Source organism: Raphanus sativus, unplaced genomic scaffold, assembly GCF_000801105.2.
Source record: "Raphanus sativus cultivar WK10039 unplaced genomic scaffold, ASM80110v3 Scaffold2662, whole genome shotgun sequence".
Classification (NCBI taxonomy): domain Eukaryota; kingdom Viridiplantae; phylum Streptophyta; class Magnoliopsida; order Brassicales; family Brassicaceae; genus Raphanus; species Raphanus sativus.
The window spans coordinates 1-14,435 of record NW_026617970.1 but is presented as its reverse complement, the minus strand read 5'-3'; the positions used below and the strand labels follow the sequence as shown (position 1 = coordinate 14,435).

General features: G+C 39.4%; 2 protein-coding genes across 2 annotated transcripts; both read left to right on the top strand.

Annotated features, from left to right (window-relative positions):
• The first annotated feature begins 391 nt into the window (after positions 1-391).
• LOC108847483 (ETO1-like protein 1) lies at positions 392-4,379 on the top strand. Its single transcript, XM_018620728.2, has 4 exons — positions 392-1,222; positions 1,293-3,312; positions 3,640-3,949; positions 4,025-4,379. Exons 1-4 carry the CDS (start codon positions 1,104-1,106, stop codon positions 4,243-4,245), a joined length of 2,670 nt encoding a protein of 889 aa, XP_018476230.1. The 5' UTR covers positions 392-1,103; the 3' UTR covers positions 4,246-4,379.
• Positions 4,380-5,624: 1,245 nt separating this feature from the next.
• On the top strand, positions 5,625-14,432 carry LOC130505880 (BEACH domain-containing protein A2-like; the record flags this gene model as incomplete). Its single annotated transcript, XM_057000480.1, has 16 exons — positions 5,625-5,727; positions 5,949-6,235; positions 6,321-6,393; positions 6,510-6,595; positions 6,784-6,919; positions 7,006-7,062; positions 7,302-7,424; positions 7,583-7,774; positions 7,925-7,990; positions 8,577-8,691; positions 8,853-10,003; positions 10,217-10,913; positions 11,027-11,129; positions 11,227-12,338; positions 12,434-14,090; positions 14,294-14,432. Coding segments are annotated over exons 2-16 (5,889 nt in total), but the record flags the coding sequence as incomplete, so codon positions are not given.
• Positions 14,433-14,435: the final 3 nt, after the last annotated feature.

The following is a 14,435-nucleotide window of genomic DNA, read 5'->3' as shown; positions in this document are numbered from 1 at the left end:
CACTTTTGTACCTTTTTAATCCTCAAACTGAGGTAAGTGGGGGTCGAACCCCCGACGTCAGGGCCCGAAGGCAGAGCTCAGCAGCCACTTGGCTACGAACGACCCGACGAACCATTTGATTAATATTGCCACAAAGGATTGGTATTTGCCGACACTATAAGAATTTTAAATTTTGATAGTCCTGTTTGAGAATTTGCGATTAGTCAAACATTTAAATCACAAGTATTTTTTATTACGGCATTATACTAAATCTAGAAAGTATACAATAAAATCTGGATATTGATCAACAAGAAATAGAAGATTAAGGTCTAAGTTATTATTAAGACGATAAAAGCTAAAAGCTTTGGATAATTAAAGGACTACCAAAACTAATTGTTATTGTTTTGTGTGGAGATCTCTCTTGAAAAAAAGAAAGAGAGGTGATAATGCTGGTTACTGTTCAGTGTTGAGATCTTCACCAAAAGAGAAAAAGAACATGAGAAAAAAAAAACTTTCCCTTGTACCAATGACACAAAACAGCTCTGAGTACTGAAAAAGTGTGAATTTGGAAATATATTTCCCACTCTTCTCTCAGCCTCCATCTAACACTTCCATCTCCTCAGCTCAAACTTGTAATACTTCTCTCTCTCTCTAGGGCTTGTCCTTCCTCAATTCGAAATTGCAGAAACTCGCGCAACTCTGGGGGGTTCTCTTACTCACTCTCTTCTCGTCTCACTGGCTAAAGACTCTCACTTTATGATGTCGTAGCCATCCTAGATTTGTGGGTTTCTCTTTGAATTTTCTGGGTTTGCTTTAGTTCTCCTGGAGCCACTAGATTATGGTCTGCAAGATTAGGGTTTTTCTTGAGAAAGCTGTAATCTTTGTGGTTGTTCCTTAAAGGGTATCTGCTCTATGGCGATTTTGAGTGATATTTGTGGTTTCCTCCGTATATGTTATTTAGGTTTTGTTCAGAAATGATTTAGCTTTAGGTGTTGGGAAGATCTTGTACTACTACAAAGTTCAGATTTTTTTTTTTTGTATAGACAGACAAAAAAGAAAAGTAGTGTAGTGGTTATCCTCTGGCTATACTGGAGATCTGGGATTTGTTTCATCTCTTATGTCAGATGAGGACCTTTTACCCATCTGATTCTTTTAGTAAAGAATCACATCTCAATTCCTTGAATCCACAGTCATGGCTTCAAGTTGAGAGAGGGAAACTCTCTTCCTCTGCCTCTTCATCTGCGTAAGTTTCTCTCTTACCTGCTGGTTATCTTTAAGCTATGGAGTTAACTTTTGCCTCTTTTTTTTTGTAGTCCACTGTGCAGAGAATCATTCATCAAAGTTCCTGAGCCGCAGATACTGCCTCACTATAAGCCTCTTGACTATGTAGAAGTTCTTGCTCAGATTCATGAAGAGCTCGAGTCCTGCTCTTTGCAGGAGAGGTCGAGTCTGTATCTGTTGCAGTATCAAGTCTTTAGAGGTCTTGGAGAGACCAAACTTGGACAGAGAAGCCTTAGATCAGCCTGGCAAGAAGCTACAACTGTACATGAGAAAGTTGTGTTTGGGTCTTGGTTAAGGTACGAGAAACAAGGAGAGGAAGTCATCGCCGAGTTGCTTTCTTCCTGCGGTAAGTATTCTGAAGAGTTCGTGCCGTTGGATATCGCATCTTGTTCCGCAGTTACGTCAGCTTCTTCCCCTGAGGCAGCATCTGTGAAGGCGAAGCGCTCTATTTCGAGAAACGTTGTGTTTAAGATAGGAGAAGAGAGAGTAGCTTGTGATAGAAAGAGATTCGCTAGCCTTTCTGCTCCTTTCCACGCCATGCTTTACGGAAGCTTCACTGAGTCGCTTCTTGATGAGATAGACATGTCAGAGAACCATGTATCTCCTTCAGCTATGCGTGTTGTAAGAGATTTCAGCGTTGCTAGTGTTCTAATTGGAGTTTCAAAGAATCTTTTGCTGGAAGTTTTGGTTTTTGCGAACAAGTTTTGCTGCGAGAGACTCAAAGATGCTTGCGACAGAGAGTTGGCTTGTCTGGTCTCCTCCATGGAATGTGCCATCGAGCTAATGGACTTCGCACTCGAAGAGAGCTCCCCGATCCTATCTGCGTCGTGTCTGCAAGTTTTCCTCTACGAGTTACCTGAAAGCTTGACAGATGAACGTGTGGTGGAGGCTTTGACTCGTGTCAACAGATCTCAAGTCTCAACCATGGCGGGGAAAGCTTCGTTCTCCTTATACTCTTGCTTAACCGAAGTCTCCATGCGTTTAGATCCTCGTTCCGACAGAACATTGAGCTTCTTGGAGAAAGTAGTTGACTTTGCGGAGAATGATCGGCAGAGAGTGTTAGGGTTTCATCGGTTAGGTTGCACAAGGCTGTTGAGGAAAGAGTACCGTGAAGCAGAAGAAGCATTCGAAACCGCGTTTAATTTAGGCCACGTGTATTCAGCTACTGGCTTAGCAAGGATAGGTTACATCCAAGGCCATAAGCTTTGGGGCTACGAGAAGCTAACCTCTGTTATCTCCTCTGTTTCGCCTCCTCTCGGATGGATGTATCAAGAAAGGTCTTTATACTGTGAAGGGGATAAGAAGCTCGAGGATCTTGAAAAAGCAACTGAGCTGGATCCGACTCTAACGTATCCTTACATGTATAGAGCTGTGAAGCTAATGTCTGAACAAAACGCTGAGGCTGCGCTGGAGGAAATCAACAGGATCTTGGGGTTTAAGCTCGCGTTGGAGTGCTTGGAGATCAGGTTCTGTCTTTACCTCGGTATGGATGACTACGAAGCGGCTCTTCGTGACATCCAGGCTGCTCTTACCTTGTGTCCGGACTACAGAATGTTTGATGGGAAAGTAGCGGCGAGGCAGCTTCGGACGCTGGTCTATGAACATGTAGAGAGCTGGACGACTGCGGATTGTTGGATGCAGCTTTATGAGAAATGGTCTAACGTTGATGACATTGGTTCTCTTTCGGTGATCTATCAGATGCTAGAAGCTGATGCTTGTAAAGGTGTACTCTACTTCAGGCAATCGTTGCTTCTCCTTAGGTTGAAATGTCCCGAAGCAGCGATGCGGAGCTTGCAGTTAGCTAGAGAGCACGCCTCGAGTGACCACGAGCGTCTGGTGTATGAAGGATGGATCTTGTACGACACTGGTCACTGTGAAGAAGGGCTTCAAAAGGCTAAGGAGTCCATTAGAATCAAGAGATCATTCGAAGCTTACTTCCTCCAAGCTTATGCCTTGGCAGAGTCTAGCCTTGATCCGTCTAGCTCTTCAACCGTTGTTTCTCTTCTTGAAGACGCTCTCAAATGCCCCTCTGATAGGTTGCGGAAAGGCCAGGTATGCCTCGTTCACCACCACCTCTACAGTTTTGGTGCACTTAGATATAAACGATTTAGTAAAAATTTATATCATTTTTATAAAAAAAATTGGAGGCCTATATATCAATTTTTCTTAGAATTTGGGGTCTATAGACGATTTACTAAGAACTTATATGAATTTAAAAAAAAAAATATTGGAGGCTTATATATATATATTTTTTTTTTTTCTCTACAATTTTTGGGGTTATAGACAAATGCTTCACTAGCCTATGTTCAGGACTGGCCTGGCCATGCACGTAGTAGTGCAGACTCAGAGTTGCTTTAATATTGTTTGTTTTGTTTATAGGCTCTAAACAATCTTGGGAGCGTCTATGTGGACTGTGAGAAGCTAGACTTAGCTGCAGATTGTTATATAAACGCTTTGAAAGTGAGGCACACACGTGCGCACCAGGGTCTAGCTCGTGTCCATTTCCTTAGAAACGACAAAGCTGCTGCTTATGAAGAAATGACCAGACTAATAGAAAAGGCTCAGAACAATGCATCTGCTTACGAGAAAAGATCAGAGTACTGCGACCGTGAACTGGCCAAGTCCGATCTTGAAATGGTCACACGGTTAGACCCTCTCAGGGTTTATCCTTACCGTTACCGAGCCGCAGGTTCTTCTCTAACTCAACTCGTACGCTCTGTTTGTTTTTGTGGTCATCTTGCTGATAGTGTTTGGTGTTTGATAGTGTTGATGGATAGTCGGAAGGAGGCGGAGGCTATTGAGGAGTTATCACGAGCTATTGCCTTCAAAGCGGATCTCCATCTACTTCACTTAAGGGCGGCTTTCCACGAGCACAATGGTGATGTTAGTAGTGCGTTGCGGGACTGTCGTGCGGCTCTCTCGGTTGATCCTAACCATCAAGAGATGCTGGAGCTTCATAGCCGTGTTAATAGCCATGAACCTTGAGTGTCAAGAAAGGTTGGAGATGATGGTAAAGTGTGTGAACAAATTTGTATTCATAGTTGTAAACTTGTATTCTCTCGTTTTACTCTTTTTTATTCTTTGTTGTTCTTTGTTAAATCGATATTATATTTTCAACCTACCAGCGTAAACTTCAAATTTCTTTGGCCTAAAAATGTGAAAAGAAAAGTACAAACAAAGTGATAGACATTAACACATCGGATTTAGTTTTTTTCTAAAATCCTAAACCCCAACCTTAACCTTCATCCCTAAATACTAAATCTTAGATACTAAAACAATATATAATATTATTTTTATTATTTACATACTAATTTTAGTTTCATTTTATTTTATTTTTAACAATGTTTACAAAACAGACTTGACCAGTAATTGAACAGGAAAAACTTTTAAATAAGAAAATATGTAATTCAATTGGATTCAACCTAGTTTGATTGTGTTTAAACATAGAATAAAATTTTGAACTATATATATACCTTTTGTTATTTGCTTTCTGTAAATTTTATATAAATTTTGAATTTAATTATTAAAGTTTTCAGTAAAAATAATCATAAAACCAAATTTAACTACATAAAAATTAGAAAACAAATGGAAAACAAATATTTTTAAATTATAGATCTTTAGTTATGAATGTAAGATTCAAAAAGAAATTATTATAAAAACTTCAAAAATTTATTCATAGTAGTGTTATTTTTGAGAAATTTATCATAACAGTTTGACAATTAAGAAGAAAAATAAGCAATTTTAATTTATAGTTGTGTATTATAAACAAATTACCCATATCATATATATATATCCGATTTATGATCGGCTTTTAGAATATTACTAATTAGTGAATGCCATTTTTGTAAATTTTTCTGTGTGCTATTCTGGACAAAAGTTTTAATAATATTTGAGAATATTTATGAAAAATTAATACAAAGCAAAAAAATTTAAATTGTAATTTTGAGCACATGCTTAGAAAATTCGTCCAAATAAATACTAATATTTTTGTTTTGTTTAGTCTCTATAAATGATAACAAATCATATCATTTGGTGATTCCGACTCCATACCTTGAAATTTTTAGTAAGATAATGAATCTTTAATCACCTATTGTAGTTCATTATGAACAATCTCTTTTTCCACAACTGATTATTTTAGAACATTAGAAGTTCATTCAAGATATTTCTTTGAAAAACAATTAGTTAGATTTATAATTTTTTAATAATTCATTAAAGATTTATCATTATTTTATTTATCAACTTTTGAAATATTCTATTAGAGCATACCCTCAGAATTTAAAGATATATAGAAAATTAAAAAAAAATCTATTTTAGGGAAACAAAGTAATTAGTGACAATAGCGTGAGTGAGGGAGAAAGTGAGAAGACTTTGACTCTGTTTGAAGCGAAAAACAAGGCGCGGAGAAATGAAGACGAAGAGAAGAAACAGCTGCAAAAAAAAACCACACACAAATTTGCAGAAAAAACTGTTCGTAATCGATCAATGAAATAGTTTTTTTTTTTCCTTCTTCATTAAATTATTATACAAAATAAATCTCGATTTTTCGTGTCACCTCTCAAGATCTGTTCCAATTATCATCAACGAGAAAGGGAGAAATATAAAATCAATTTCGAACCGTTGCTGTTTAAATCGATAATCGCAATTTGGATCTCGGATTCCACGAAACCCTAACGAGTTCCGATGTCTAGGTTCGTTGATCGAAGAATCGCTAGAAACGGTATCCGTGTACCGGATCTAAGGTCGGGTTAAGGCTAACCGGATGCGAGTTTCCGGAATCGAAACGGTGGAACGATATGAACTGGGGAACATTGCTCAAGGACTTCAAGGATAAGGTCGGATTCGCTGACGCAACCGCCGCCGGCGACGCTTCTTCTTCCCGCGACCTCGTTCTTCCGCCGTCTCCACCCTCACCTTCCACGTCCTCTAGCCACGCCGCCTCTCCTCAACATGACCTCAGTTTATTATCTCCCACAAGGTAGAAGCTGGTCCTCTTTAGTATTATGAAATGAATCAATGTTGTTGGCATAAGCAATCAATGAGAGTCTCCTTTTTTTTAATAGTCGAGAGAAATATAACTTGGAGGTGGAGTTTAGGAGACACTGGGAAGACTTCTCTTCATCCACCTCTGAACAGGTTCGTTGCTTTTATCATTTGTTCATACATGTTAGCTACTGGTCTTCAGATTTAAAAAAAACAAAACCAAAAATTGGCAAATCACGACTGTTAATCATTCGTATATGTCATCGCAGGAGAAAGAAGCCGCCTTGAATATGACTGTGAATACGTTTTGTACACTAGCCAAGCAGCATGCCAACATAGATCAGTTAGTTACCATGTAAGCCTTTCTATCTCTATGGATTCATTTTGAGCTAGTTTTATTCTTTTTCAAGAGAAGTTTTGCATTCAACTATTAAGGGATCATAAATTCCATGTCTTGAGTGTTGTTTTCTTTTCTGTAATTCCTGCACAGATATCAGATATAAGAATATTACCCATATAGAGAATTTTTATTTTCAATTGCAGGTTAGTAGAAACACATGTATTCTCCTTTGTCATTGGGAGAGCATTTGTGACAGATATTGAAAAGTTAAAGATTAGCAGCAAGACAAGGTCACTGGATGTAGAGAAAGTAATAGAGTTTTTTTCTCAAGTCACCGAGGTTTGCCTCTCCTTGTGAGTATTAGTGAATCAGGACATGTTACCTTCTCTTCTATGTTAATCCATGATTTTTGTTTTTTCCTGCAGGAAGGTATATGTCACGGTGAAAACCTTTTAACTGCTGTTGAAGTCCTTGTATCTGGGGTACCCTTTTTACCTTTACTTGTCTTCCCGTATTTTTCTGAATCGAATGATTTACAACCCTCGACTATGAGTTTTAAGTAACCCTTACCCAAGTTTCAATATCTGATAGCTAGCTGGTAGTTACTCTCACCAATTTTGGAGGCCGTGGAAAATATATTAGGGTGCAGGCTCTTTTATGGTTTGTACGCTATAGACTGTATTGGTTTATATACTCAACCTTTCATGTTTTTCCTTTTTAGCACATTGACAAACAGTCTCTACTGGATTCTGGGATATTGGGTTGTCTTATACACACTCTCAATGCGCTTCTAACATATAGTGTAGCCAGTGAAGGTGAAAAATCTGTTAATTTGGAAGAAAAGGTAAATATGGCAGATGAAGTACTCTTTTTGCTAGACACTTGACATTCTATTTCAATGGTCTTTTTCAGCAACAAGTCTGACATATTTTCTACATTATAAGTGTGTACGCTGCAATGCCTTATCTTTGAGACTTTAACGCATCCTCCTCATTCTTGCAGTTGGAGGAAAGCGTTATCCATATCATGAAAGCACTGGCAAGCCATCCTTATGCTGCACAGAGTTTGATGGAAGATGACTCCCTTCAGTTACTTTTCAAAATAGTTTCTAGTGGTTCTGTCGTGGCTTTCTCTCAATACAAAGAAGGTTTAGTTTCATACCGTAACATACAGCTTCAAAGACATGCAATGCAGGTAATTTGTCGCTTCCCTGTTCTAAAAATCAAGCAATGTTTTTTGAAGCAGAAACAGCTGCGAACTACGCTGTAGCATGATCGTTGAATCTTGAGAGGATGTTGTGATTCTGAAAGTTTCATTTATGATTCCCTTTCGTGTCTCCTTCAGATTCTTGGCCAGCTTCTTGTCAATGACAATGGGAGCACAGCAAGCTACATACGTAAACATTATCTGGTATGCCAGTGGATTCTGTAGATAGCTTCTTTGTGGTATACCGATTCTTGTATCAAGTATCGTAAGCTGTGACCCTGAGCATAGGTCAATCATATCGAGCTTATCTTCAAACTATCTGAGGTCTCTGTTATAAGGAATTTGGTTATCAGGAGAATTTAGTGAATTTTACTAGTAGGCATGAGACTCAAGCTAATGATAAGTACTGGTTTTGTGCAAATACTTTAGTTTGCAATACTGGCAGTGCCATATATAGTTGCAATCTGGTGTTTAAGGTCTCTTTTGTGATGCTTATAGTTATTTTCAAACCATTCCACAATTTGCCCTTTCTTAAATTAAGGCGTTTATATGAATGCTTGTCCTTGTTTTTTTTTTTGTGAACTTAAGATAAAAGGTAGCTGAATCAGTAAAATATGCCACTGAAAGATCTTGTAACTAAGTATAACTTTTTGGATTCTGTTTAGTGCGTGAATGTGTACATATCAAACTTTGCTTTCCTGATTTTATTTTTCTTGGCACAAGTTAGTGGTCTGATTGCTTGCTATGTTTTACGTCTTCAGAACTAATTCTTTGGCTGGGTTCTCTTCAGGTAAAGGTTCTCCTAATGGCTATCAAAGATTTTGATCCAGATTGTGGGGACTCAGCCTATACAATGGGCATTGTGGATTTGTTACTTGAATGTGTGGAACTGTCGTACAGACCTGGTAATTTTGGCTTAGAGAAATACAGAAGAACTCAAAATATGTCAATGCCTGTGGAAAATATAGCTTGATAGTATAAACATTTGGCAGCCACCTTCTTACTTATGGATTTCTACAAAGGCTCGGTGTATGGTTGCTGATCTTTTTCAATTTTGAATATGTAGAAACTGGTGGGGTCAGGCTAAAGGAGGACATACGAAATGCACATGGTTACCATTTTCTTGTACAGTTTGCCCTGGTTCTGTCTTCCATGCCAAAAGATATAGTTGCTGCCTCTAGTAATTTATCTCAACACCACAATAGTGGTTCGGATGACTCTGAAATACAGTCACCCCATTCAATGAATAGTAGGCAGAATGATGAGTTTGGATCACAAAGTTTCTCCCCTTCACTATCAAGATTGCTTGATGTTCTTGTCACCTTGGCGCAGACTGGTCCCGTTGAGTTATTTGGAGGAAGTACCTCACAACTACCTCAAACAAACCCCAGAAGTCAAACACCGTCTGATAGCAATCTGTATAATGAGACATGGGAACAAGGAAGTGGTAAAGTAAAAGACCTTGAAGCTGTCCAAATGTTGCAAGATATCTTTCTGAAAGCAGAGAACAAGGATCTTCAGGCTGAAGTGTTGAACCGAATGTTTAAAATATTCTCAAGCCATATGGAAAACTATAGAATGTGCCAAGAACTAAGGACTGTTCCACTTCTCGTGCTGAATATGGGTGATTTTCCTTCCTCACAGCAAGAGATAATCCTCAAAATTCTTGAATATGCTGTCACAGTTGTAAACTGTGTTCCAGAGCAAGAGCTGTTGTCACTTTGTTTCTTGCTTCAACAGCCAATCAATTCTGAGTTGAAGCATACCATACTTTCTTTCTTTGTAAAGCTGACATCTTTTGATGTACAGTACAAGAAAGTCCTAGGTGAAGTTGGTGTTTTGGAAGTCTTACAAGATGATCTGAGACAGCACAAACTTCTCATGGGTCCAGATCAATTTAGTGGTGTTTCCAATCATTTGAATCGGGTACCTAGTTCACCTAGCTTTAAACAACACCTAGATAATAAGGATGCCATCATTTCATCACCAAAGCTGATGGAATCTGGTTCAGGAATATTACCTATCTTTGAAGTTGAAAGAACTATTACCGTTGGTTGGGAGTGTATGACCTCTTTACTAAAGAAATCTGAAGCTAATCAGGAAGCTTTTCGTTCTGCCAATGGTGTGACCGTTATTCTTCCACTGCTGCTCTCTGATGACCATCGTACTGGCGTTTTGCGAGTTTTGTCATGCTTAATCACGGAAGACACTAATCAGGTAAGTTTACATTACATAATACGTATCTTGATTCTCTCTGTTTTACTGTATGTCTTCTTGTTTATCTGATGAATTAACTCAAATTAATTACATTAGCTTGGCTAGGCGTTTTTTTCTTTAGATTATGCCACCACCAGTGAGGTTTCTGTTGTTTAGGTATTAGAAATCCTCTAGTGTCTTGTAAGAGTAACTCGTATCTTACCATCCAATCAGGTCCACCATGAAGAGTTACAAACTGTTATCGATGTGTTGAAGAGTGGAGTGGTCACTGGAATCTCTGGTCATCAATACAATCTTCATCATGAAGCCATATGTGATACCATGGGTGCTCTGTGGCGTATTCTTGGGGTTAATGGCTCTGCTCAAAGAGTGTTTGGTGAAGCCACTGGTTTCTCTCTTCTACTGACCACTCTTCATACGTTCCCGGAAGTAGAATGCAGGGATGACTCTCATTTGATGGTTCACATCAAATTGTTCAAACATGTATTGCGCCTCATGACATCTGCAGTGTGTGAGAATGCTGTTAATAGGGTGAAACTGCACAGTGTCATTATATCTCAGACGTTTTATGATATTTTGGTGGAGTCAGGTTTGATGTGTGTTGATCTGGAAAGACAGGTGATACAACTGTTGTTAGAACTCGCACTTGAAGTTTTGCTTCCACCTTTTGTGACATCAGAATCTATGGCCTCAGCTGAGATGGCAGAAAGTGAAAAGTCAAGCTTTCTTGTAAAAACCCCATCTGGGCAATTTAACCCTGACAAGCAGAGGATATATAATGCAGGTGCTATCAGAGTTCTGATCCGTTCACTGTTGCTTTTTAGTGCAAAAATCCAGTTGGAATTTCTAAATCTTTTGGAAAGACTTGCACGTGCCACCCCATTCAACCAGGAAATTCTCACGTCAGCTGGTAAGGTCTTATGTCTTAGAGTTTAGCTTATATTGTAATTAGCTAAGTCAACTCTTAAATCTTGCTGTGCACTCTGGTCGTCTTTACCTGTGATATGAATTATTATTGAGCAGGTTGTGTCGAACTTCTGCTGGAGATTATCCACCCATTTCTTCCGAGTTCATCTCCATTTCTTTCTCATGTCTTAAAGATTGTTGAAGTTCTTGGGGCGTACAGGTAGTTTAACATAGCTAAAATCTAATACATAGTCTTAATGTGACGAAATTTCTTTCTAGGCTGATCTTACTCAAGATACGGTGTTATTTTGGTGCAGATTGTCCCCTTCTGAACTCAAAATGCTTTGTAGATATGGTCTGCAAATGAGGGTTAGGAATTCAGGTCAGGCGATAGTTGGTATGATGGAAAAGCTAATTCTCATGGAAGACACAGGAATGGAACATGGTTCCCTGGCTCCATTTGTAGAGATGGACATGAAAAAAACTGGGCATGCTTCTGTTCAAGTGTCCCTGGGAGAAAGATCTTGGCCTCCTGCTGCTGGTTATTCATTTGTTTGTTGGTTCCAGTCTCGAAACTTTTTTGCAACCCAAGGAAAAGTAGCAGGAGAGTATGAAGCTGGTGGTTCATCAAAGACGCAGGTTCTGAGTGGGCAGCAAAGTGAACAAAATGTTTTCCGGATATTTTCTATTGGTGCAAGTAACGAAAGTCCACTCTACGCGGAACTTTATTTTCAAGAGGATGATATTCTGACCCTTGCCACTAGCAATTCAAATTCTTTGTCATTTTCTGGATTAGAAACTGAGGAGGGCAAGTGGCATCACCTTGCTGTTGTCCATAGTAAGCCTAATGCTCTTGCCGGACTCTTCCAAGCTAGCATCGCATATGTTTACATTGACGGAAAACTAAGGCACATGGGTAAATTGGGTTATTCTCCTTCACCTGTTGGAAAATCATTGCAAGTAACAATTGGAACTCCAGCTACGTCTGCCAGGGTAAGCGATTTGACATGGAAAATACGCTCATGTTATCTTTTCGAGGAGGTGCTTACATCAGGCTGCATTGGTTTCATGTATATTCTTGGTAGAGGGTATAAAGGTCTTTTTCAGGATGCATACCTCTTACGTTTCGTGCCTAATCAGGCTTGTGGTGGGGGCAGCATGGCTATCCTTGACTCGTTAAACGCTGACATACTGTCATCGTCCAATAGCCAAAAATTTGAGGAAAGTAATAGACAAGGGGATTCTAAAGCAGATGGTAGTGGGATTGTATGGGATCTCGAGAGGTTAGGAAATCTTTCCTATCAGTTAGCTGGTAAGAAACTTATTTTTGCATTTGATGGAACATGCTCAGAGTTCATGCACGCGGTTGGAAATTTTACCCTCCTCAATCTGGTTGACCCATTGTCCGCGGCTGCTTCTCCTATTGGAGGTATCCAATGAGCCCATATAATTTTAGTTCATATTTTAAATTTTCGTCCATTTTAGTTTTGGTTTTACTTCATTCTACGTTTCTCAATTATTTAGGAATACCACGTTTCGGGCGCCTGGTGGGAAATGCGACTATTTGCAGACAAAATGTGATTGGCAATACTATCCGCCATGTGGGAGGAATGGCTGTTGTAATTGCACTTGTTGAGGCTGCTGAATCTAGAGATATGTTACATATGGCTCTTTCATTGCTTGCATGTGCCCTTCATCAGAATTCTCAGAATGTAAAGGATATGGAAACATACAAGGGCTATCATTTACTAGCTCTGTTTTTACGTCCCAAGATGGCCCTTTTTGACATGCAATGTTTGGAGATGTTTTTCCAGATTTCTGCATGCGAAGCGTTCTTTTCAGAGCCAAAGAAGTTGGAGAGGGGACAGACTACCATTAGTATGTCACCTACGAAGAATATGCCCGAAAACAATTATGAGGATATTAGTCTGTCAAAGTTTCAATCTGAAACTTCTTCAGTTGGATCTCATGGATATATGGATGATTTTTCAGCGCCCAAAGATTCTTTTAGTCAGTTATCTGAGCTAGAAATTGGAGATATTCCTGTTGAAACTTCAAATTGCATTGTCTTATCCAATGCAGATATGGTGGAACATGTCCTCCTGGACTGGACTCTCTGGGTGACAGCCCCTGTTTCCATCCAGATCGCCTTACTTGGTTTCCTGGAGAATCTGGTCTCAATGCTTTGGTACAGGAGTCACAATCTTACAATCCTGCGCCGAATCAACCTGGTAGAACACTTGTTAGTAACACTTCAACGAGGGGATGTGGAAGTTCTTGTCCTAGAAAAACTAGTTGTTCTTCTTGGATGCATCTTAGAAGATGGGTTCCTTACTTCTGAGCTTGAAAATGTTATTAGGTTTGTGATTATGACATTTAATCCACCTGAAATAAAGTCTCGAAACTCACCAAGGCGAGAGTCAATGGGAAAGCATGTAATTGTGAGAAACTTGCTTTTGGAAATGCTTATTGACCTCCAGGTAACTATAAAAGCAGAAGAACTGCTGGAGCAGTGGCATAAGATGGTATCATCAAAATTAATAACGTACTTCCTTGATGAAGCTGTGCATCCTACTAGTATGAGATGGATCATGACTCTTCTCGGTGTTTGCCTGGCTTCTTCCCCAAACTTTTCTCTTAAATTTTCTACAAATGGAGGTTATCAGGGGCTGACACGGGTACTTCAAAGCTTTTATGATTCCCCAGACATATATTACATTTTGTTCTGCTTGATATTTGGGAAACCTGTTTATCCAAGACTACCTGAGGTCCGGATGTTAGACTTTCATGCACTAGTGCCGAATGATGGAAGCCATGTAGAGTTGAAGTTTTTAGATCTGTTCGATTCAGTGGTTGCCATGGCTAAATCTACATTTGACAGATTGATCATGCAATCAATGATTGCCCACCAGTCTGGAAACCTTTCACAGGTGAGCGCTAGCTTTGTAGCTAAGCTTGTTGGGGGAAATGTAGATATGACAGGGGAGCTTCAAGGGGATGCTTTAATGCATAAAACATACGCGGCACGGTTGATGGGTGGCGAAGCATCAGCTCCTGCTGCTGCGACATCTGTTATCCGTTTCATGGTTGATCTTGCAAAGATGTGCCCTCCATTTTCAGCTGCTTGCAGAAGAGCAGAATTTCTCCAAAATTGTGCTGATCTTTACTTTTCGTGTGTCAGGTTTGCATCACGTGCCTATTGCTTATATATATTCAGTTCCATGTACTTAACTTATATGTCTACACGCATTTGTTATTCCGGATTCATGTTATGTTTCCCCATCCCGATATATGACAGATACAGGAGTTTTTTTTTGGTGTTGTAGTTAGTGTGACTTGCAAGATATTTTGCAAATTTTGACCAAAAGCTCGGCTGTGTTGCAGGGCTGCTCATGCTGTGCAGATGGTCAAACAGCTCTCAATGAAAGCAGAGGAGCAGAGTCTAAGTGGTGGCGATGATAATAGCACACAAGGCGTTTTCTCAAACTTGCCTCACGATCTGGACCAGTCCACAAAAACCTCCATC

Coding starts and splice junctions, on each gene's coding strand:
- LOC108847483 (XM_018620728.2), top strand. CDS start 1,104: ATGAGGACCTTTTACCCATCTGATTCTTTTAGTAAAGAATCACATCTC. Junction 1,223..1,292: donor TCCTCTGCCTCTTCATCTGC/GTAAGTTTCTCT, acceptor TTTTTTTTGTAG/TCCACTGTGCAGAGAATCAT. Junction 3,950..4,024: donor TTACCGTTACCGAGCCGCAG/GTTCTTCTCTAA, acceptor GGTGTTTGATAG/TGTTGATGGATAGTCGGAAG.